The 19528-nt window shown below is 45.1% G+C and overlaps 8 protein-coding genes across 8 annotated transcripts; 2 read left to right on the top strand and 6 right to left on the bottom strand.

The window, feature by feature from the left end:
- Positions 1-212: 212 nt before the first annotated feature.
- V1514DRAFT_268623 (uncharacterized protein) lies at positions 213-893 on the bottom strand (the record flags this gene model as incomplete). Its single annotated transcript, XM_066924815.1, has 2 exons — positions 213-265; positions 323-893. Coding segments are annotated over 2 exons (624 nt in total), but the record flags the coding sequence as incomplete, so codon positions are not given.
- A 409-nt stretch (positions 894-1302) lies between these two features.
- Positions 1303-2552, bottom strand: V1514DRAFT_325473 (acyl-CoA N-acyltransferase). The gene has a single exon (XM_066926626.1). It carries the CDS (start codon positions 2515-2517, stop codon positions 1456-1458), a length of 1062 nt encoding a protein of 353 aa, XP_066785342.1. The 5' UTR covers positions 2518-2552; the 3' UTR covers positions 1303-1455.
- A 1288-nt stretch (positions 2553-3840) lies between these two features.
- On the top strand, positions 3841-6747 carry V1514DRAFT_325471 (aconitase family-domain-containing protein). The gene is made up of 2 exons (XM_066926625.1): positions 3841-3900; positions 3968-6747. The coding sequence occupies exons 1-2, from the start codon at positions 3856-3858 to the stop codon at positions 6272-6274; spliced, it is 2352 nt and encodes a 783-aa protein (XP_066785341.1). The 5' UTR covers positions 3841-3855; the 3' UTR covers positions 6275-6747.
- A 3068-nt stretch (positions 6748-9815) lies between these two features.
- On the bottom strand, positions 9816-11117 carry V1514DRAFT_275917 (terpenoid cyclases/protein prenyltransferase alpha-alpha toroid; the record flags this gene model as incomplete). Its single annotated transcript, XM_066924912.1, has 1 exon — positions 9816-11117. The coding sequence occupies one exon, from the start codon at positions 11115-11117 to the stop codon at positions 9816-9818; it is 1302 nt and encodes a 433-aa protein (XP_066785340.1).
- A 220-nt stretch (positions 11118-11337) lies between these two features.
- V1514DRAFT_325447 (60S ribosomal protein uL23) lies at positions 11338-12272 on the bottom strand. The gene is made up of 2 exons (XM_066926624.1): positions 12237-12272; positions 11338-11884 (listed from the first exon to the last, which is right to left on the bottom strand). The coding sequence occupies exons 1-2, from the start codon at positions 12247-12249 to the stop codon at positions 11460-11462; spliced, it is 438 nt and encodes a 145-aa protein (XP_066785339.1). The 5' UTR covers positions 12250-12272; the 3' UTR covers positions 11338-11459.
- A 218-nt stretch (positions 12273-12490) lies between these two features.
- Positions 12491-13984, top strand: V1514DRAFT_365875 (uncharacterized protein). The gene is made up of 3 exons (XM_066929815.1): positions 12491-12874; positions 12962-13663; positions 13722-13984. Exons 1-3 carry the CDS (start codon positions 12566-12568, stop codon positions 13827-13829), a joined length of 1119 nt encoding a protein of 372 aa, XP_066785338.1. The 5' UTR covers positions 12491-12565; the 3' UTR covers positions 13830-13984.
- V1514DRAFT_350321 (uncharacterized protein) lies at positions 13870-15595 on the bottom strand. The gene is made up of 5 exons (XM_066929404.1): positions 14956-15595; positions 14872-14885; positions 14660-14809; positions 14311-14570; positions 13870-14214 (listed from the first exon to the last, which is right to left on the bottom strand). Exons 1-5 carry the CDS (start codon positions 15288-15290, stop codon positions 14017-14019), a joined length of 957 nt encoding a protein of 318 aa, XP_066785337.1. The 5' UTR covers positions 15291-15595; the 3' UTR covers positions 13870-14016.
- Positions 15596-15701: 106 nt separating this feature from the next.
- Positions 15702-17028, bottom strand: V1514DRAFT_325440 (class I glutamine amidotransferase-like protein). Its single transcript, XM_066926623.1, has 6 exons — positions 16795-17028; positions 16489-16709; positions 16347-16407; positions 16235-16289; positions 15992-16173; positions 15702-15909 (listed from the first exon to the last, which is right to left on the bottom strand). The coding sequence occupies exons 1-6, from the start codon at positions 16871-16873 to the stop codon at positions 15782-15784; spliced, it is 726 nt and encodes a 241-aa protein (XP_066785336.1). The 5' UTR covers positions 16874-17028; the 3' UTR covers positions 15702-15781.
- Between the last annotated feature and the right edge of the window lie 2500 nt (positions 17029-19528).

Below are 19528 nucleotides of genomic sequence, written 5' to 3'. Positions count from 1 at the left end.
GGAATTGGCTTGCCTTTACTCAACGTAAATTTTATTCGTCCTTATGTGGGTTTATCGTAGCTGGTGATAAATATCACGTCTTGGTTCTCGCTGTTTTTGTCGAGAATAACTGGAGGCACAAATGGTGGTTGTGGTGGAGGTGATGGTAAAGATGATTGCGGTGGCAACTGCGTGGATGCGTGTTGCTTTGAGGCACTTTTTTCTGCTTCACTGTTGCGGTATGAGAGGCTCATTAGAATAAGCCCTGCGACGGCTCCGATCGCGACTGATGCGATTAAAAACGTACAAAATTATCAAAAAGAAAACAAAAAAATGTACTCACATAATCCTTGACGAGTGGTTTGCCATCGTAGTCCTTCAGTTTCGGATCGCAATTCAGAAGATATTAGGATCGTGATTCGATTGTTTAATTCCTGAATCTGAAGTTCTGTTGCCCTGTGGTCACTCTTGACTTGATTTTTCCTTTCGTTCAGTTCCATGTTGACCTCGTTCTTTAAAAAATCAAATTGCTCTTCATACAACTGCTTCAGTGCCGTGAACTCTCGTTGCAAGGCGACAATTTCGGTCTGTGCCAAAGCGGCTTGGCTTTTATTGTTATTCTGAATTTCCGTCCGCAGCTCCGAGCATGCTGCATCGAACAAATATGCTTCATTTTCCAGTTCTGCAGAAGACAGCAGTGATTCCTTGGCTCGTTGCAAATCATATGTAAGCAGGCTCCTGATACATTTCATCAAGTCAATGCTCTGATCTGTAGTGAAACCGGCAGTTCGCAACTGGTTGAAAACTTTGTAAGTATCAAAATGATGGATATGTCTTATTATCGGTGGAACAACTGCCACGCTGGTTGATTGATCTGCTTGACTGTCGTCCTGATCTGATGATGAAGAAGAAGAAGATGATGATGATGATGATGACGATGACGATGGTTGCGGGGTTGATTGTCCGTCATGCGATGGTCTAACGTCAATAACATAATTTGAGTTCGTACTCATGGTCGCCTGCCGTGTGGAGCTGTCGTTTGCACTTTTGCTCAATTTGCTTAATGAATCGTGAACCACGCTGACAATGCCAATGTTCTGTGGTGATGGCAGAAGAAGTGCGGACGGGTATTGCGTGAGTCGAGAACTGTGCAGGAATGCCTTCTTGATCTGCCTGCGAAAGGTAGCAGACCGGTGGCTGCAAGCCAGCATTTGATAACGAGTTTTAATCCAAGAGTCGTGCTCCAAAAAATTTTTTATGTTAGTCGTATGGAATGTATGGCCATTGAAAGTGTGTTGCTTGCAAATTATATTTAATAGAGTGGGGTTAATGTATTATTTATAGGCGCCAAAATTGGATACAGGACTGCGGCAGAATAAAGTGTGATTTCCCCATTATCTTTAAAAAAAAACCCAATCCAAAAGAGAACGCAACGCATATAAAATATATATATCAATCAGTTTATTATTAAATACATCAAGGGGCAGGTCCAGTAGTGAAAAATTCACGCCTACTAATTCTAAACAAAGCAGCTCGCTTATGAGGAAAATCAAACTCTTTTAATTTGCTGAAGCCATGTTTGATCAAGTAATCCTGCAACTTGTAATTATCAACCCTTGGTTCGAGAAATATATAGTTGGTGCGAAGATCAAGCAAAAATAGATAATGCGCGATCGACGGAAGCCAGGCGGAAACAATGGCAGGCCCGCGATGGTCCTCGGAACCGACAAGAAGGTGAAATCCCATATCATGCGGGCCCAAATCATCCACAAACGGAGCAAGATGATCCTCTGAAACGTAGTAAAGCTCAGTGTAAAGAAAAGGCTGTTGATCGAGATAGCCAAATGCGGGAATAACATGCTTATCTTTTGCTAACGTGTTAAGATACGGCCTATGGACCTCGTCCACGTTGCCTTTCATGTTCCAAAAATTGGCTACTCTGTCTTTGTTCATCCATGCTGCAAATAAATCGATATTTTCTGAAATGTCAACCACACGCAGATCGAATGATTTCTGAAGCGTGGGGATGTACCTGGAATATAAAGCCTGGCCTGGACTTGGCTTTGTCGGACGAGCAGGATATTTGCGACCATTGGCAGCGACAAGAAGGTAATCCGGTGTGGATTGGGAATTGGTAAAGTTGTATCCCAGCCATGCCAAAGTGTCATTTGTTGGCTGAGGAGAATATTGGAAAAAGACTTGGCGAGTGGCAATTAAAGCATCGTCATGATTTGTAACCAAGAAGAGTGGCACGTTGGAAAGCAAATCAGGGTTGGCAATTGTAATTTGTTGAAGTGAAACGTCGTGGGTTAAGATTGCATAAAGCGAGATCCATAGTAAAGAAGGCGTGACATGTTCGCCTAAAGTGAGAGTGGAAGAGAGGATGGAGAATTTAAAAGTCCAGGCAGAAGCAACGGAAACGGTAAGCTCAGCGTCAGAAGAAAAAGACACTTCAAAGAAAACCTTTTTTGCAAAAGGAAGATTAAATGACCTTAATTGGTCTAACGGTTGCACTTCAAATTCGCTGTACCTGGCCATGCCGACACAGGAAACGATGCAGGCGTAGGATTCGACTGTAATAAGTTATATAGATTTACATTTCCAGGGGGCTCAAGCGTCGAAGTCTGCCGCTCACGTGATAGTTCATTTGTGCAATTCAAGCCGGACAAAGTGGAGTTGACTTGTCAACTAGGTAGCAAAGCAAACTGCAATTGAACTGCCATTGCACGTCTTCTGATTAGCACGAGCGCGGGGATATACGTACAAGTGGCGCGACCAGACAAGTAGTGATCGTGAGATGGCGGTGCGGTTTGATCTTCTGCTTGCAAATGTTCTAGTGAACCCGCAATAGAACAACCCGTCGCAACATCATAAAACAGATGTATAATTTACGATTCAATTTTTTTTTACAATCACGAATCTTGTTTTCTCTGGTTTACACTTAGGAACTGCGATACCATTGGCGGGGGAAGGAAGACAAGATGGGATCTAATCGCGATTAATTGAGTTTAATTCCCATTACTGGAAGCGAGAGATGAGAAAAGAGATGAGAGCAAGTGCACGTGCAAAGGAAGGAAAGAGCAACAACCGCACTACACATGTGCAGGGGCTAATCAGAAAATATTTTTTTTTTTTACTTGGACATACGTAACCGGCCTGCCAGCTATCACTAGCAAATGAGTCGACCAACCCGCTGTAATGCAGCCAATCGTGATCGTGCGACGGAAACCGCATGTAAAATCCAAAAAAAAACAAGACAAACACAACACAAACACGAAACGCGAGTCTGGCGGAACCGGCCAGTTGAATTGGTGTAGATAGGACTTGATTGCGGCTTACCGAGCCGGGTCAGACAACGCAACAGCGATCCGAGTTGAACCGTTGTTAATACGTGCTGCACCGTAGATAGAGTAGACGTACAATACTATGGGTAGTATATTGCTATATATGCCAAGTACTACGCACGTAAAATGTATAAATCACGTAGTTATGCATAACTACTGGTATTTCCATCCAGTTCTCAGCCTATTGCTCCAGGCGGCCAAACAAAACGCAACACTGATTCCAGCCATGACAAACCGCAGGCTCTGATTCGCCCGGGGCCAGCGTCGGAGTTGAGCCCGGGTCGGCCCGCGGGTCAGTATCCGCCAGTGAACGCGCGCGCTGTGATTGGCCCGCCTTAACCGGTCTAGCACAACTGCAAAACCGTTGCGGCTCTATTTGGCCTGCAGACCTTTCTGGGGCGGCGCTAAACTAAAACAGGCATGGCGCCTGCTGGCCCCGAGTGCGACTGGTAGCCGGAGCGCCGCGAATAAATAAATCGCGGAGCGCTGTCCCATTTTCTCTCCTTCACCATCACCACCTTCCTCCACATTCATGTTGCTCTCTGCTCGTCTACCGGCCGTCAAGGCCTTGAAGTCGGTACGTGTTTTCCTCTTGGTTTTGTGTTTTGTTTGTGTGTTCAATTGCTAATTGGCTCGCATCTCAGGGCTCTTCCCGCATCGCCAACAAGCGTACGCTCGCGACCATTGTCGAGGACAAAAAAGTTCTCCAAAACAACTGGGAGTCATCTTCCTTCCTCAATTACAAGCAGCACTCCGAGACTCTTGCTATTGTCAGGGACAGACTTAAGCGACCATTCACTTTTGCCGAGAAGATTCTTTACGGTCATCTTGATGATCCTCATGGACAGGATATTGAGCGTGGTGTCTCTTACCTCAAGCTCAGACCCGATCGTGTTGCCTGCCAGGACGCTACTGCCCAAATGGCTATTCTTCAGTTTATGTCTGCCGGTTTGCCTCAAGTTGCTACCCCAACCACTGTCCACTGTGATCACTTGATCGAGGCCCAGATTGGTGGTGCTAAGGATTTGGCTCGCGCCATCGACATCAACAAGGAGGTCTACGACTTCTTGGCTTCTGCTACCGCCAAGTATAACATTGGTTTCTGGAAGCCAGGCTCTGGTATCATTCATCAAATTGTTCTTGAGAACTACGCTTTCCCAGGTGCTCTTCTTATTGGTACTGACTCTCACACTCCTAATGCCGGTGGTCTCGGTATGCTTGCCATCGGTGTTGGTGGTGCTGATGCCGTCGACGTCATGGCCGGTTTGCCATGGGAATTGAAGGCTCCCAAGGTCATCGGTGTTAAGCTCACTGGAAAGTTGTCTGGCTGGACCGCTCCGAAGGACATCATTCTCAAAGTTGCTGGTATTCTTACTGTCAAGGGTGGTACCGGTGCCATTGTCGAGTACTTTGGTGAGGGTGTCAACTCTCTTTCTGCCACCGGCATGGCCACCATCTGCAATATGGGTGCTGAAATTGGTGCTACTACTTCGACTTTCCCTTACAATGACCGCATGGAGGACTACCTCAATGCCACCAAGCGTTCTCACGTTGCTCAGTACGCTAACCTCTACAGAGATCACCTCAAGTCTGACGAAGGTGCCGAGTATGACCAGCTCATTGAGATCGATCTTAACACTCTTGAGCCTCATGTTAACGGTCCTTTCACTCCTGATCTTGCCACTCCGATCTCCAAGCTTAAGGACGTCGCTGTTGAAAAGGGATGGCCTCTTGAGGTCAAGGTTGGTCTTATCGGTTCTTGCACCAACTCTTCATATGAGGACATGTCTCGTGCTGCCTCCATTGCTCAGGACGCCCTTAACCACGGTATTAAGTCGAAGTCCCTTTTTACTGTTACTCCCGGTTCCGAGCAGATCCGGGCTACCATTGCTCGTGATGGTCAGCTCAAGGTTTTTGAGGAGTTCGGTGGCATTGTTCTTGCCAATGCTTGCGGTCCATGCATTGGTCAATGGGATCGTCGCGATATCAAGAAGGGTGACAAGAATACTATTGTCTCCTCTTACAACCGCAACTTCACTGCTCGTAACGATTCCAATCCTGCCACTCACGCTTTCGTTACCTCACCTGATCTCGTCACTGCTTTCGCCATCGCTGGTGATCTTAGATTCAATCCCTTGACTGACAAGCTCAAGGATTCTGAAGGAAACGAGTTCTTACTTGCAGAACCCACCGGCGTTGGTTTGCCTGCTCTCGGATACGATCCTGGTGTTGACACTTACCAGGCTCCTCCTGTTGATCGCGCGTCCGTCAACGTTAACATTTCTCCTTCGTCTGACCGTCTTCAGCGCCTGACTCCATTCAAGGCTTGGGACGGCAAGGATGGCATTGATCTTCCTATTCTTATTAAGTCTAAGGGTAAGACCACCACCGATCACATTTCTCAGGCTGGTCCCTGGTTGAAGTACCGTGGACATCTCCAGAATATTTCCAACAACTACATGATTGGCGCCATCAACGATGAGAACGACCAAGCCAACAACATTAGAAACTTCCTTACTGGTGAATACGGTGGAGTTCCGGATGTTGCCGGATACTACAGAGACCATAACCAGAAGTGGGTTGTCGTTGGTGGTGACAACTTTGGTGAAGGTTCGTCTCGTGAGCACGCTGCTCTTGAGCCCCGTTTCCTTGGCGGATTTGCTATCATTGTTAAGTCTTTTGCCCGTATCCACGAGACCAACTTAAAGAAGCAAGGTCTCTTGCCCCTGACCTTTGTTGACCCTGCTGCCTACGATAAGATTAAGTTTGACGATAAGGTTGACATTGTTGGTGTTACCACTCTTGCCCCTGGCAAGAACCTTAAACTTGTTGTTCACCCCAAGAACGGTGAGTCTTGGGAGACAGAGCTTGCGCAGACTTACAACGATGAACAGATTGAGTGGTTCAAGGCTGGTTCTGCTCTTAACAGAATGTCTCAATTACACAAGTAAATAATTTAGAAGTGATTTGAGAGAGGTTTTTTGTTTTTCGTGGATGATGAGTGACAAAAAGGCGTTTGCAAAAATTTTTTATTAATTTAAAAAAAAATTTGAAAGTATGAAGAAACAAACTTGAACCTCCCAGTGTTTAAATGAGAACCATTCTTGTATATTATTTGATTTACAGCATGAAATAATGTGATTAATTGTTTATGTTTACAAAGTCTTCACTTTTTTAATAAGATATCTATGTCGTGTCGGACATTGATATCTGGATGGAGATGACATTATGAATTTACAATGACCATGTTTTTTTTTTATACAAAATAACGTAGGTCATTACCGAGCTGGACACTGCTTTCACTACCCCCGAACAAAAAGCAGAATTACAGCACCACAATGTTTTTAAGATTAAATATTTTTAAAAAATAGAATTTACAACTAAAATAAACTATTTTGACAAGTGCGTGCAGTGTGTTCGGTACTGCGGCAGATGCTACAATGAGAAACACTCCGTTGGTGCTGTTGACAAGAATCACCAACTTCCCGCAAATCGTGCTCTGGCTGATTATCAACACCACGTTGTTCCAGCAGCGCTTGTCCTTCCCCTATAATAAGGCCCCCTCCTTTCTGGAGCTTAGTACTTTTGGCCCTCCGACGCTTGGCTAGCGCATGGTTGGCCTCTCGAAGCACCTTGATCTCAGACCTCAGCATGGCCAATTCGTGCATTGTTGCCATTGTACCCTTTGTAAACTGATCAATAGCACTAATAATAGGTGTTGGAGAGCTACTTCCATGGCGCGCAATCTGAAGTTTTAAGAAAATCCGACTGTGAACAGGCCTCTGTTGGGTTAGAAGGCGTCTGTGAGAGCCAATGCTGGGTGTCGCGTACAGGAGAGCTAGGCGGCGTTGGAGCCCGTAACCTCACATCCAGCTTTGACAAGACAATTTCTGGACTGAAAGGCACTAATCCAGTTCCTCTAAATCCGCATTTAACATTTGCTTCTGTAAAGGCTGAGTAGAAAGCCAACTTGAAGGCGATCAGAAACTCCAGTTTGGTCACATGGGTGATACGCGACATCACAAGCATGTCAACCGCCCGTACACCCGTTTCAATGGACCAAAGCAACCAACATCAAGGGTCTGAAGCAAATGTGATGAATGAGGTGACATACATACAGTTATAATATTTTTTTCGACGCAAAACCTGTTGAATTCGACCGAGCGATGGCTCTCGTGGCCACCAATAACCAACATCCGATATACACCCATGGTGCGACGAGCAGTATGTTTGTCGAAGTGCTTTATCCATTCCAGGCTAGTCTCATTGTTGGTCCATCCATTCTCAGTAGTTCTGATGGCCCAGTTATGCCGAAGGTCGGCTTCTGAGTACCAAGGTCCAAGGTGGTACACGCCCTTGAACACGATGAATGGCGGGACGCACCAACCATCTGCACACACTCCCTGGATCACCGTAGCACAATCCCGGTTACCAGGTTGTACTGTTTTCGCCCTTGCACGTCTTTCGACGCGTGAAACAACCATTGCTGGGTTGATAATGCCCATCGCAAAGCCCGTCTTGTTGAAGTTGTAAAGATCACAATCTTGGATGCCGTACTTAGCCCTCATGCTCTGTACGAGCTCAAACCACGCGTTAATTTTTGCCGGATCTTCGCATAAGGCTCTCTGGTAGTCATAACCACGATTAAATCGCATCCGGAGATCTGGCTGTCTCTTGACAAACTTCGAAGACCACTTCTTCCCGACGCGTCCGGCGTCGCGCTCTGCCAGCAGGACATTGGCCATAGCTTCCACATCAGCAAGCCGGGTGAAAATCCTCGCGCATCTAAATCCAATATGTATCTTAAAAGAGATTCCTCTTCTAGTCTCGTCAGTCTCATCGAATTGGGGATGCAATCTTGTCGAGAGCTTCTACCTTCAATCTGTAAGCAAGAGTAGATTTTGAGACTTCATAGATCTTTGAAGCAGCTCGAGTGCTTAATTTTGGGGTTTTATCTATAGCCTGAACGGCTAACAATAAACGACTTTCATTTGAAGACGATTCCCATTTTTTTTTGGCACAGAAATGATGCTTTAGGTAAAAGACGTGTGGATTGGAGTAGCAGTGTCCAGCTCGGTAATGACCCACGTATGTTTAACCATTAATAAACTATTACTTATGCCAAACCTTAATACCACGAGGACTTGCATTTGAATTATTAATACTCAGCATATGCCAGTTGAAGGACGAGATGCCGGCCGATTTCGGCACGACGACGCAGCTCTGGCGGTATTTCTAGGCAACTGCACCAATAAAAGTCTAGCAGGCGAACTTCATACGATCAGGTTTACGATAACTTGATTTAAAGAATTGATCTGCGCTATGGTTGGTACGGACGAGTGGGTCCCACAGAGCGCGAAGGTCGCGCCCCTCCGGGTGCGATGCGCAAAGCAGTCCCAGTTCAAGCCACCCCGGTCTCGCAACATCACGCCGTGCCTGTACTGCAAAAGCGCCCAGGCCACAGTCGGGACCAATTTTGGTAAACTGGATTGTTACATGGACAAGCGAACTGCTAATGAGTCATTGGTACGTTTCAAGAAATCAGAGGAAAGTGGTAACATTCAAAGACCTAACAATCCGGCAACCAAAATGGAGAATGTTCCGTGACTTGTCGTTTTTTTTTTCAAAAGCGACAATTGTATTTTAAATCAAGCTCTGGCACTGAAAAGAATTGATATATCCATTGTGACATTTAAAGAAGTGCTGTACGATTTACCCAGCCCAATGCAAAGGTCGCAACTATAAACTTTGTAATAGAACGGTTCATAGATATATATTTTTTCCAACCATCGAAAAATGTTCCATACTAGTCGTTCGTTCTCTCCCGCGTTGCCATCACGTTGTAGCGATCCTTCAAAAAAAAAAAAAAAAAAAAAAAACACAGAAATAATATCGCGAGGGACTTTCCAAAGAAAAATAAGGGCACATCAAAAGTCAGTAAATAATATGCAAACCCAACATTGATATTTTCGCTAATAAATCAAGCTTCGACATATTTTGCATTTTTGAGTCGGAATAATGTTTAATAAACACTGCAATAATGCAGAAATTAGAAAATCTGATTCAAAGAACCAACTTGCAAATTACCCTTAAAGGAGTCAACAGATATGAAAGAAGAAAAAGAAAAGTTTTATATAAGCCACTTCAAAATTGAACTACTTCTCTTGTTCTTTGTTGGATTGCCATACTAATAATAATCTGACTTTGCCGCATCTAAAACAAGAACCGCGTGCCTTGGGACAAGGTCGTTTTGACCTAACTGGCTCTACTGCTTCTGCCGATTTTGTCTTTTGTGAAGTTGACCATTTTGCTTTATTTTATGGGTTCAACTATTAGCTTTGTGGGTCTGGGCAATCGGAAACGAGAGCAAGGAGGAAACAAACAAGTTTGCTCAACTTGGTCGCCTCCTACCAAATCTAAATAAGCCTTTGTAATCATACCACGTCACACAATATATCTTGGTAAATATTACCATGTAAGTTATATAATATATTACAATTCATGAATACGTAATGATGACAGGTTGACTTGGCTAGCGAAAAAATCATGCATTTTCTCACCTGCACCCCAGGGCAACATGTGTACCGGATTAATTGGCTCGACCGCATCTTGCACCCTGACCGACACCACGTGATCTTCTTCGGGTGCGTATTCCCACATGAAACTCCATTCGTTCAGCCTGTTTTCCCGCAGGCTGGGCAGGAACGCATACCGATGCTGAATCACGGACAGGCCGACCGAATTGTAACATGTATGGTACTGGTCCGGGTTCTTGCCCGGCTTATCCCTCATGCCGCCTTTAGCACCTTGACAACAACTTAGTGCAAATTTTTGCAAATCAGGCTTGCTCCATAAGCTTGACGATGATAATCCCAATACGCCGTCCAGGATGGCCCAGGTGGCTCCGATCCACCCAGAGTAGCATCCATCCACCAACTTGTTGGTCCGGCCCGAAAACCCGCCTTCGGGCTGGTACTGCCTTGCCGTCATCCACCGTATCAACCGGTCCACGTCAATGTGGGTTTTAATCGTGACTTTAGGGTCACCAACAATGCACAGTGCCGCAATGCCACAGAACGTGTATCCGCCATGGGCTTCATTGCCCGGCGCGCCGCCCAGGCCGCCCTCGTAAGTTTGACACCGGCCAACCCATTCGGCCACGCCGCCCACCAATTCCGGCGTGAGCAGGTCCAGCAATGCCCCGCTGGCAACTGCAGTGTACGCTGCTCGCGTGTCGGATTCGCCACCGTCGTGCATGACGAAACTGCCGTCGGCTCGTTTTAACGACAGAATGAAGTCATAAACTTTGACCCGGTCGATCCGGCTCCAAGCAGTTTGATCATCCGAAATGGCTAGCGAGTTTAAACTGGCATATGTCGGTGCCAGATGTGCGGTTTGGCCGAACCCGCCGCCGAACCCGCCGTCCGTATCGTTCCAACATGCCGCCACTGAAGGCCATACGCGGGACTTGATATCGGCAGTCAGCGCATCCGGTGATTGAATCGATAATGACGTTAACGGCCAGTAAAAAAGCCAAGGGTGAGAGGCATCTAACGTGACGAAATGTTCGGGCAACGAGGTTTCGAACGGCACCGTGATGTAATCCCGATGTTGTTGCCGCTTTAACAATGGCAAGTACCCGTTCACAATTACCGAGTCGCACTCTTCCACAGTTTTTTGCTGAGATTCCAAGGTTTCGGTCACGAACGTGTCCGCCAACGGCGATGGCGAGTTGTGTACATGATTATGATCCGGCAATGAGTTGTTCAAAAATGGTGATGGCGGGAACGGCATGAATTGTCGTGATCTCGCACCTGTCATGTCTTTTTGTTGTTTTCTGACTGATTTGAATACGACCTTGGGCGTATGGGCCCTCATGTATAAAAGGGAAACAAATTTCGTAGATGTTGTCCACTAAAAAATATTAATACCGATGTGGCGATTTATATATTAGTTACCACAACTACAAATCACTGTATGATATACTGCCACTTGGCCAAAACCATTTACAAAAGCAAAATAAAAAAAAAATATTTGTAGATGTACTGTATCTTAAAAACTTAACTATAGATTACATAAATACAAAACATACAACCATGAACCATTTCTTTTTTATGTGCAATTAAGTCCGACCATTTAAATGAAACCAGCTCTGTTGGCAACATCCAGGGTCTCGGACTCGGAAGACAATTTTATGTAAGCCTTCTTCTGTCCGGTAGGGGTGATCAGGGTGGTGACCTTGGAAACTTCAGCGTTGTACAGGCCCTTGATGGCGTCCTTGATGTGTCTCTTGTTGGCCTTGATGTCGACAATGAAAACGATGGTGTTATCATCTTCAAGCTTCTTCATGGTGGACTCATTGCTGTAAGGACCAACGATGACCTTGTACTTATCAAGACGAGGAGCATGGGCAATCGACTTGCGCTGGTACTTGGGGGCCCGTGGCAGGCGGAGAGTCTTTGGGCGGTGGAAGGTGGCAGAGGTGCGAACCTTGGTAACCTTCTTACCGTGAACGCCCTTGACGACGGCCTTCTTGGCGGCAACAGCCTTCTGAGTGGCAGCTATAACATGTTAGCAAAATACGGTGTATAATAAAAGGCCAATTTCTGTCAGTGTGGATTTTAGACATGTATTTTTTTTCTCGGTGATTTGATTTAGAAGACACCTGATCACGGGGATAGAGAAATTCCAACCCAACTGTAACAATCGTAAGGTGGGTCCACTACTAAATAGCTTGCTCATTCACTTCATTTAATGTCTCTGGGTTTTTGCCTTTCCACCATAACCAACTTCCCTGCAACATTGCCCATCATACCAAACCAAACCGAACCGAAAACATATCCAAAGCAAATCCACACTGAAAGTAACCGTCGTAGACCACTGCCTTCTTTCTCTTCATTCTTTTCAACTCACCTTTGGGGGCCATTTGTGATGTTGTATATGTCGAGGTTGATGAGCGGTCTCAAAAAAGCCGGCTCTGGTAAACCGTAACCACACTGCCTTCCCGCCCGGGCAGGGTTTCGAACTTTTGCGCTGCCTGACGCCAACCGTGACTGCGTTAGGGCGGAGCCCTAGCTTAAGAAAACACGAGCCGTATGTCATGCGGCTGCGATGGTTGGCGGGCAGCGAAATCTTAAAATCGCGCCAAACTGTGGCAAACGCGCAATCGCGAGTTTATTGGCGGTGTGCAAACAACATTCTACTTGGTATATATAGATTCTGGCTATGAACTTAACAGGATAATGCCATCTGCCAAAAATGCGTTACCAAAATTATTATGGCAGGGATCGATAAACGTGTCTTCAATTTCATCTTCAACCTTGCAAGTGGATGACGTGCAGTTTTGGTCATGCAAGTCATCATCATCATCGGCGACTCGCGACCACTCAGCAGGTCGGCAACAGGAACTACAAGAACCACAGCAATTAATTGCGGTTGAGTGCGTTGAAGTTTCTGATGTTGCCTTGTGGATGACGTCTGGCATTGTTATGGACGTATTCACGACAAATCCAGAAACGGAAGCATTTTTAATGCTGCAGTTCATGAAATCGGTAAGTTGCAGCCAGATTGAGGTCGTATTTTGGACTATACATATAAATAAGATATATTTATTCAAAGCAAGCTGACCAAATATCAAGTCAGTCATCAAATCAGATATGGTTTCGCGAGGATTAATTTTGAAAAGTTATCCGATTAAGAACTCGATAACCGGATTTTTAATATTTGCTCACGTCGTGACCGGAACAACCAGTTCACGCGTTTTAATCAAGGCAATCACGTTACGTACGCACGATCGTAACGTTCACAATATTTTGTTGCAACGGGCAAGCCATCATGATCTAAACAGGCCCACGTTTCTGGACCTGACCGTTGACGACGTGAACAAGCTTTCCAGCGCGCAATGCCGGGACGAAAAGCTTGACAAGGTGATTAATAGCAAGAAAACGTTGCTCAAGCAAAAAGTATCTTCATTACGTGCAAGCCATGATGATCATGAACCGTCTCGGTCTCGAAACTCAACCGAGGCATTGCCGCCACTGCGGCTGTTGCATGCGCCGACACCGAAGCCTGAGCCGGTATCAAGAATGTTGTCAACCGACACAGTAATCACGACGGCAGTCTTGTCTGACCACGAACACTCACAACAACAGGTAATCGTGAAAGTGGAAGACGGCGTAAGTAATTTGCAACCGGGCCAGGATTCAGCACAAGAAACCAAAAACAAGACCCTGATTCAGAGATTAGCGCTATCAGCATTGCGGTTGCATGGTATTGATCGGGAAAACAATGAGTTCAAGCAGTTATATCATTATACTTATCGGGCAACCGTTTTTGCATTTGTAAGTACATGTCATGACTCCTTTTTAAAGACAAAAAAACTCATGACGAAATTTATAGCGCAACAAGATTCAAGAAATATCACTTCCGGTTCATGATATCGAAAAGGTAGTTGACAAGATTCTTTCAGTATTTTTATTCGAATCCACTAGTAGTGGCACGTTTTAAGTCATCAATAATGTTTTTTTTTTCTTGATTTCGGCGTACAGGTTTATTTTCGTTCAGTTGATCAATCATCTTAATTTTAAGTCTCCTATAATACAATTAATATACAATATTTTTTCTTTCTTTTTCTTTTTTTTTGATGGCTTTTGCATTTGAAGTGGTTGTTGCTTTGAGTTGTTGCAACCAAAACTTATTCGCCAGCAAGTTCACGCCGTTCTCGATCACTCAGCGGAACCGCATCAGCCGCGAAACTGACTTCAAGCATGTCTTCCATTTCTTCACTCACGGTCCGCAATTTGTCACGCGTTTGCTCGATTGCTTCCGCGCCGGCAACTATTCGGCCTGGCGGGTTTGCCACTCCTGCTATGCTTATGATTGCAAAGGCGGTCTGCAAAAAAAAAAAAAATACAGCAGATCATTGTGATTGTTAGAAAGGACAAAACAAGCAGAAAACTAAAAAAAAAAAAAAAAAAAAAACACTCACGTCCTTGACAAGTAACTCATGAGCAAGGTCAGAACACGTCAGCATGGTTCTGACCTGAGCACAGATGCCTTTCCGGTAAGGTTCCAACTGTTTTGTGAAAATGATTGGATTCGCAAGCACGGTAGCCTCTAACGTCGGCTCCGCAATCGTGACCTTAATACCATAGGGAGCGATTTCAAACGCCAACGCTTCACAATAACCCTCGATTGCATGTGATGCGGATGACAACAGCCCCAGACTTGGCGTGCCCATTTGACCCGCTAAGTCAAAAAAAAAAAAAAAAAAAGTTAGAGGTAAAAAAAAAAAAAAATCCTAGTGAATGAATAGTAATGAACTTGTTAAAACATACTTATCCCTGTGACTGTGATAATATGACCTGATCTTTGCTTGCGCATGATTGGCAAGATAGTAGTGATCATGTTTACGGGACCGTAAAATGATGTTTCAAACTGTTCACGAATATGCCATTCGCTTGCTTCTTCTATTGCACCGACAATTGCTAATAAAAGCTTGAATTAACAGATAAAATTGAAAGATCGAATGTTAAGTCTCTTTACTTACAGAGTGCAGAGCAACTAAATCCAATTCATGTTAAAAGTTATGTAACCAAAAGACTAAAAGAAGTTACTAATTGAACAAACGTACCAAACAAGAACGTCAATGCGACCCCATTCGGCAATTACTCCGGCAACGAAACTTTGACACAGCGGCTTGTTTGTTATATCTAATTCTTCAATAATCACGGTGTCACCTCCCAAGCCGCCAAATTCGTGCTTTAACTGAGTCAACGTTTCGGACGTATCCGCAACCGCCAATTCTGGCTTGCAACCACCTGCAATTCGATGACCTTTGGCTAATGCTTGAGTTGCCAATTGCCGGCCTAGCGCGCTTGCCAAATCTGTGATTAGCCAAATGTGCGGAGGCGGGCGCGCATATGGCACGACTGGCGTGGTTAATGGCTCAATATGGTGATGATCCATCCCAAGGCAAGAATGAAAAAAAAATAATGAATTTCTTTAGGTAGAATAATTGATTCACAAACATAAACCTATAATGTTATTCTTTCTTCTCTCTACGGCACCTCTCCACATGAACACGGATTGCAAACGCTGCCCAATCTCCAAGTGCAGGTTAACAGCGGCTGCCCAATCTGCCCCAGATATCTGCCGTATGCACAAAAACAAGGCAGTAGAAGCAGCAGCAGTAGCAGCACCCAAGTCACACCTTTTCTAAGGTTATAAAATGGCCCGGGTCCAGAGGACTTCAACTGGATACATAAATTTTGAAATGCAAGGCTACTATGAAATTGATGATGAGGAATTTGAGCCTCACGCCCCGACAAGTGGCCGTTCTCGACGAACACAAGTTCAAGGAAGCGGGTAACAACAACATTTTCTTACACAATTGTATTGTTACAGCAACTAGTTATATATACGTTAAATTTAAAACCGACGACGTCAACAGGGTCCGTTTATGTCAAAGCGTTGAATGCCTTTACAACTTCCTCAGCCGTGACTTGTGCACTAGCAGGATTGGCGCCTGTCACGATACGGCCATCAGTGTGCGCGAATGCGTCCCATGGTCCACCAGGCGCAATGTCTGTACAATTTGACAAAAAAAAAGGTCAGTATTAAGCACGCATGCAAAAAGCGAACAAAACAGACTACAAAAGATTTCATACAAGTAGCTCCAGCCTTGGCTGCAGATGACTCGATCGTGGGCCTGTCCCAAGATTTAATCGTGTCCAGCACGCCTTCTTCTTCTTCACCTTGCGTGGTAAACCCGGTCACTTTTTTCCCATAGATGATTGACTTACCAGTGGCTGGGTCAATGATTTTTGGGAAGATTGCCCCACCATGGCAACTAAATTACAAGGTTAATTTCTTGAAGAACAGGAAAACAGAACTTCTGCTAGCTTACTTACACAGCAGAAACGATTCCACCGTCCTGGTAGATGCTAAGAGCAATATCTTGTAAGCCTGCATTATAGAACAATGTTAGCTGATCTGTCAAAAACAATCAGTGACTCTGTATACCCTTGGCTTCTGGATAATCAATCAAAGAAGCGTGACCAGCGGACGCGAAAAAAACGCCATACTGTTAGTAGGTTAATGAGATAAATGACATTGCAAAGTGATTGCTGCCGCTTCTTGGCGCTCAATGGTGATCGAAACTTACATCTTTGGCATGAATGTCACTGGGCTTGTTAAGATTGTCCAACTTGGAACGAAATTCACTAGAATGATCCTGCCAGATCTTTTGATCCTTTTCAGGCAGCCATTCGTCTTGTTGCGAAAGCCAATCTGGTTGATAAGTTCCGGTCTCGGATACAAGATCAACTTCGAACCCGGCCTTCTTGAACACTTCAAATGGATGGAGTGCCTCGGTAATGAAAAGTCCTAAAAATGGCAAAGGAAACAAAAAAAAAAAGTAAAAGAAACTAGTCAGATAAACGACAATCAAGGTTTGATAAACTGAAATTACCAGTCTCCTGGCCCTCAGGGTAAAGAGGAGCGTGAGCGGATGTAATTGCAATAACTGCTTTCTTGGGTAAAGATGTCATTTTTTGTATTTTACGAAACGATGGGCAACAACAATTTCTGGATCTCAAGACAGTATATAGTCCAGCTACATCATATCTTTGTGACGGGGGGTTGATTTTCTTCTCCACAATATTTCAATTACGCAATGGTAAACTTTTGCTGTATTTAAACTTTGTGAACAGTATATAGCAAAAACTTATGCGAGCTTTTTAGCTCGACAATTGGAAATTAACTTCTTCGTAGATCATTCCACTTTGAGCATAATGCGTTCACAGAGGAGCTGTAACGTAACCTGCCGCCACGCCGTGACTAAGCCTATGCCAACAACCCTGTGCGGGCAACCCTAGAGAGCCGACCTGCGTGGCTGCTAACCATTATCATTATCATTGTCATTCATTTATCATTAACACCGATTATTTCCCTCTAAAAAACACACGCGTACACCATGACCCTGCTGCTACGTCATAATGTGTAACTTCTAATTATATCCACAGAACGTTACATAATGTGGCAGTTGTACATATCGACCGGTGAGCACTACTACATTACACACAACTCCACAGGAGGCTGACTTACCACGCGCGGACAGAGAACCAAAGACAGTTCTCGCGAGAGATCTTAGACGACTTACACGATGTGTACATACTAAATACAATTCACTTTCTACAGGAAACGCGTGACGTGAATGAACTCATGAACCAGCAGACACGGACCGACCAACCCGAAAGCACGGAGGTCGCTGCCATTGCTATAAACATTGCAACATTGCAGGCAAGAAAATCTGTGCGATAACAGACACGGGCTGCTCTACCTTGTGCCATGCACTGAACATACCTATCGTCCCACTACCAAACCCGCAACGGGTTGAGACCGCGAGCCCTACTATAGCGCAAGCCCAAACACTGGACAACTAAATCGGAGACCGCGAGTTTTCAGAATCCTTTTATGTCATGAACGCTGCCAGTTTCGATGTACTACTGGGTATGCCATTCTTTACCAAGCACCAGCCCGTCCTCGATGCAGCCTTGGGTTGTGTTCGTGCGGCGCAAGCCCAGCGTGGATGGATAGCTCCATTAGTATCTCGTCCTGGCCGACCATGTCAAGACAGACAGGTATACCGTATATCTACTTAGCACTCGAGCCTTCGAGTACGAACTCAAACACTCTACAAATGACATTACGGACTATGGACTCATACGAGTCATGTAACCATGAAACTGTCGAGACAATGGAATTTGAACATGAAATAACGACTACCCCACAACCTGCCGGACTATCTCCCATCCGGTTAGGTGAACAAATGAGCAATGCTCAAAGAAACCAAACCCATGGAATCTTGACGGAATTCCAGGACGTCTTTTCCATGCCATATCTTTCGGGCGCATCATCAACCGGGAAGCCTCTCACCGTATACCGTTGACAGCCGACAAATCAAACACCCCGCCCTACCGGGGCACCTGCCGCCTCTCAACCACCGAGTTGACCGAGCTGCGCAAACAACTGGACATGCTAATAGAGCAAGGTATGATCTCGCCATCCACTATAGCACATACGGCGTGCCGGTCATATTTGTTCGCAAGAAAGACGGCACCCTCCGCATGTGCGTAGACTACCGCGCATTAAACAACCAGACTATAAAAAACCGATTCCCGTTACTTCGCATGGACGAGCTCCTGGACAGGCTGACAACCTCCCGGGTCTTCACTAAATTGGACCTTACCAGCGGCTACTACCAAATCCCGGTGAATCTCGAGGATAGACCAAAAACCGCGTTTTGGACGCGTTATGGGCACTACGAATTCAGCGTCATGCCTTTCGGACTCAGTAACGCACCGGCTACCTTCCAGTCATTAATGAACACCGTGTTCGCAAATGAGCTGGACGAGTTCTGTATTGCTACCATGTGACGTAGCGGCAGGGTCGGAGGATGGCGATGGGGTCATGGTGTACGTGTGTGTTTTTTAGAGTGTTACTCGAAGGCTCGAGTGCTAAGTAAGTATACCTGTCTGTCTTGACAGAAGCCCAACGGATTGAGACGTCGACTTTAGACAGCTTCTTTGTCATCATGATCTGGAGCTAGCTCACTCAAATATTCAGTTGTTGCGTCAACTACATTCAAAAGAGTTAACAGAGTATACTTATCGTACCTTCCGAGTTCATCTCGCTTTGTAGACAGAATGTGCCATTGGTTTCAATGACAACAGAATAAATCACATGGATCAAGTGTCAGATATCATGCAATACTTTTGGTGACCATCTTTTACAACGTGTTCACAAAAGGTTCAGATACTGTAGGACAATGGTTGTCGTCGTCATGACACAGTACACCATACTTGAATAGTTTCACGTGTACTTTTAATAAGAAATAATAATAATCTTCATGACAATTCTTGTTACTCCTTGCTGTCGTATACTGAACGACTATACGTATTGTATGCTTTCTGAATACCGCCGCAGTTGCTTCATCTCCCAGATAACATCGGCCACTTTTCCGAGGGTTGAATGCCGCATTCAATATTAAACAGTGAAATTCCAACCAATTCTTTCTCTTTTTTTCACGCTTTTTCACGCTTTTTTTTTTTTTTTTTTTTTTTGTGGTTGGGGGGGGGGGGGGGGGGTGTGCGGGTTAGCGGGGGCACAAAAAGATCCCGATTCGGAGTTACCGGGGGTAGCTA

The sequence above is a fragment of the Lipomyces japonicus genome (genome assembly GCF_038497905.1).
Source record: "Lipomyces japonicus strain CBS 7319 unplaced genomic scaffold V1514scaffold_5, whole genome shotgun sequence".
NCBI classification, from domain to species: Eukaryota; Fungi; Ascomycota; class Lipomycetes; order Lipomycetales; family Lipomycetaceae; genus Lipomyces; species Lipomyces japonicus.
Note: the sequence above shows the minus strand (reverse complement) of the source record. Positions and strands in the feature narration are given on the sequence as shown.

Bases quoted from the DNA above. Each gene is read 5' to 3' on its own strand.
- V1514DRAFT_325440 (XM_066926623.1), bottom strand. From the start codon at position 16,873: ATGACATCTTTACCCAAGAAAGCAGTTATTGCAATTACATCCGCTCAC. The intron at 16,710-16,794 runs GTAATTTCAGTT...TGCCATTTTTAG, and splicing joins CCCTGAGGGCCAGGAGACTG to GACTTTTCATTACCGAGGCA. The intron at 16,174-16,234 runs GTAAGTAAGCTA...CTTGTAATTTAG, and splicing joins GGTGGAATCGTTTCTGCTGT to TTGCCATGGTGGGGCAATCT.
- V1514DRAFT_325471 (XM_066926625.1), top strand. From the start codon at position 3,856: ATGTTGCTCTCTGCTCGTCTACCGGCCGTCAAGGCCTTGAAGTCG. The intron at 3,901-3,967 runs GTACGTGTTTTC...CTCGCATCTCAG, and splicing joins CCGTCAAGGCCTTGAAGTCG to GGCTCTTCCCGCATCGCCAA.
- V1514DRAFT_325473 (XM_066926626.1), bottom strand. From the start codon at position 2,517: ATGGCCAGGTACAGCGAATTTGAAGTGCAACCGTTAGACCAATTAAGG.
- V1514DRAFT_350321 (XM_066929404.1), bottom strand. From the start codon at position 15,290: ATGGATCATCACCATATTGAGCCATTAACCACGCCAGTCGTGCCATAT. The intron at 14,571-14,659 runs GTATGTTTTAAC...TTTTTGACTTAG, and splicing joins TATCACAGTCACAGGGATAA to CGGGTCAAATGGGCACGCCA. The intron at 14,215-14,310 runs GTGAGTGTTTTT...TTTTTTTTGCAG, and splicing joins ATGAGTTACTTGTCAAGGAC to ACCGCCTTTGCAATCATAAG.
- V1514DRAFT_365875 (XM_066929815.1), top strand. From the start codon at position 12,566: ATGCCATCTGCCAAAAATGCGTTACCAAAATTATTATGGCAGGGATCG. The intron at 12,875-12,961 runs GTAAGTTGCAGC...CCAAATATCAAG, and splicing joins TGCTGCAGTTCATGAAATCG to TCAGTCATCAAATCAGATAT. The intron at 13,664-13,721 runs GTAAGTACATGT...CGAAATTTATAG, and splicing joins GGGCAACCGTTTTTGCATTT to CGCAACAAGATTCAAGAAAT.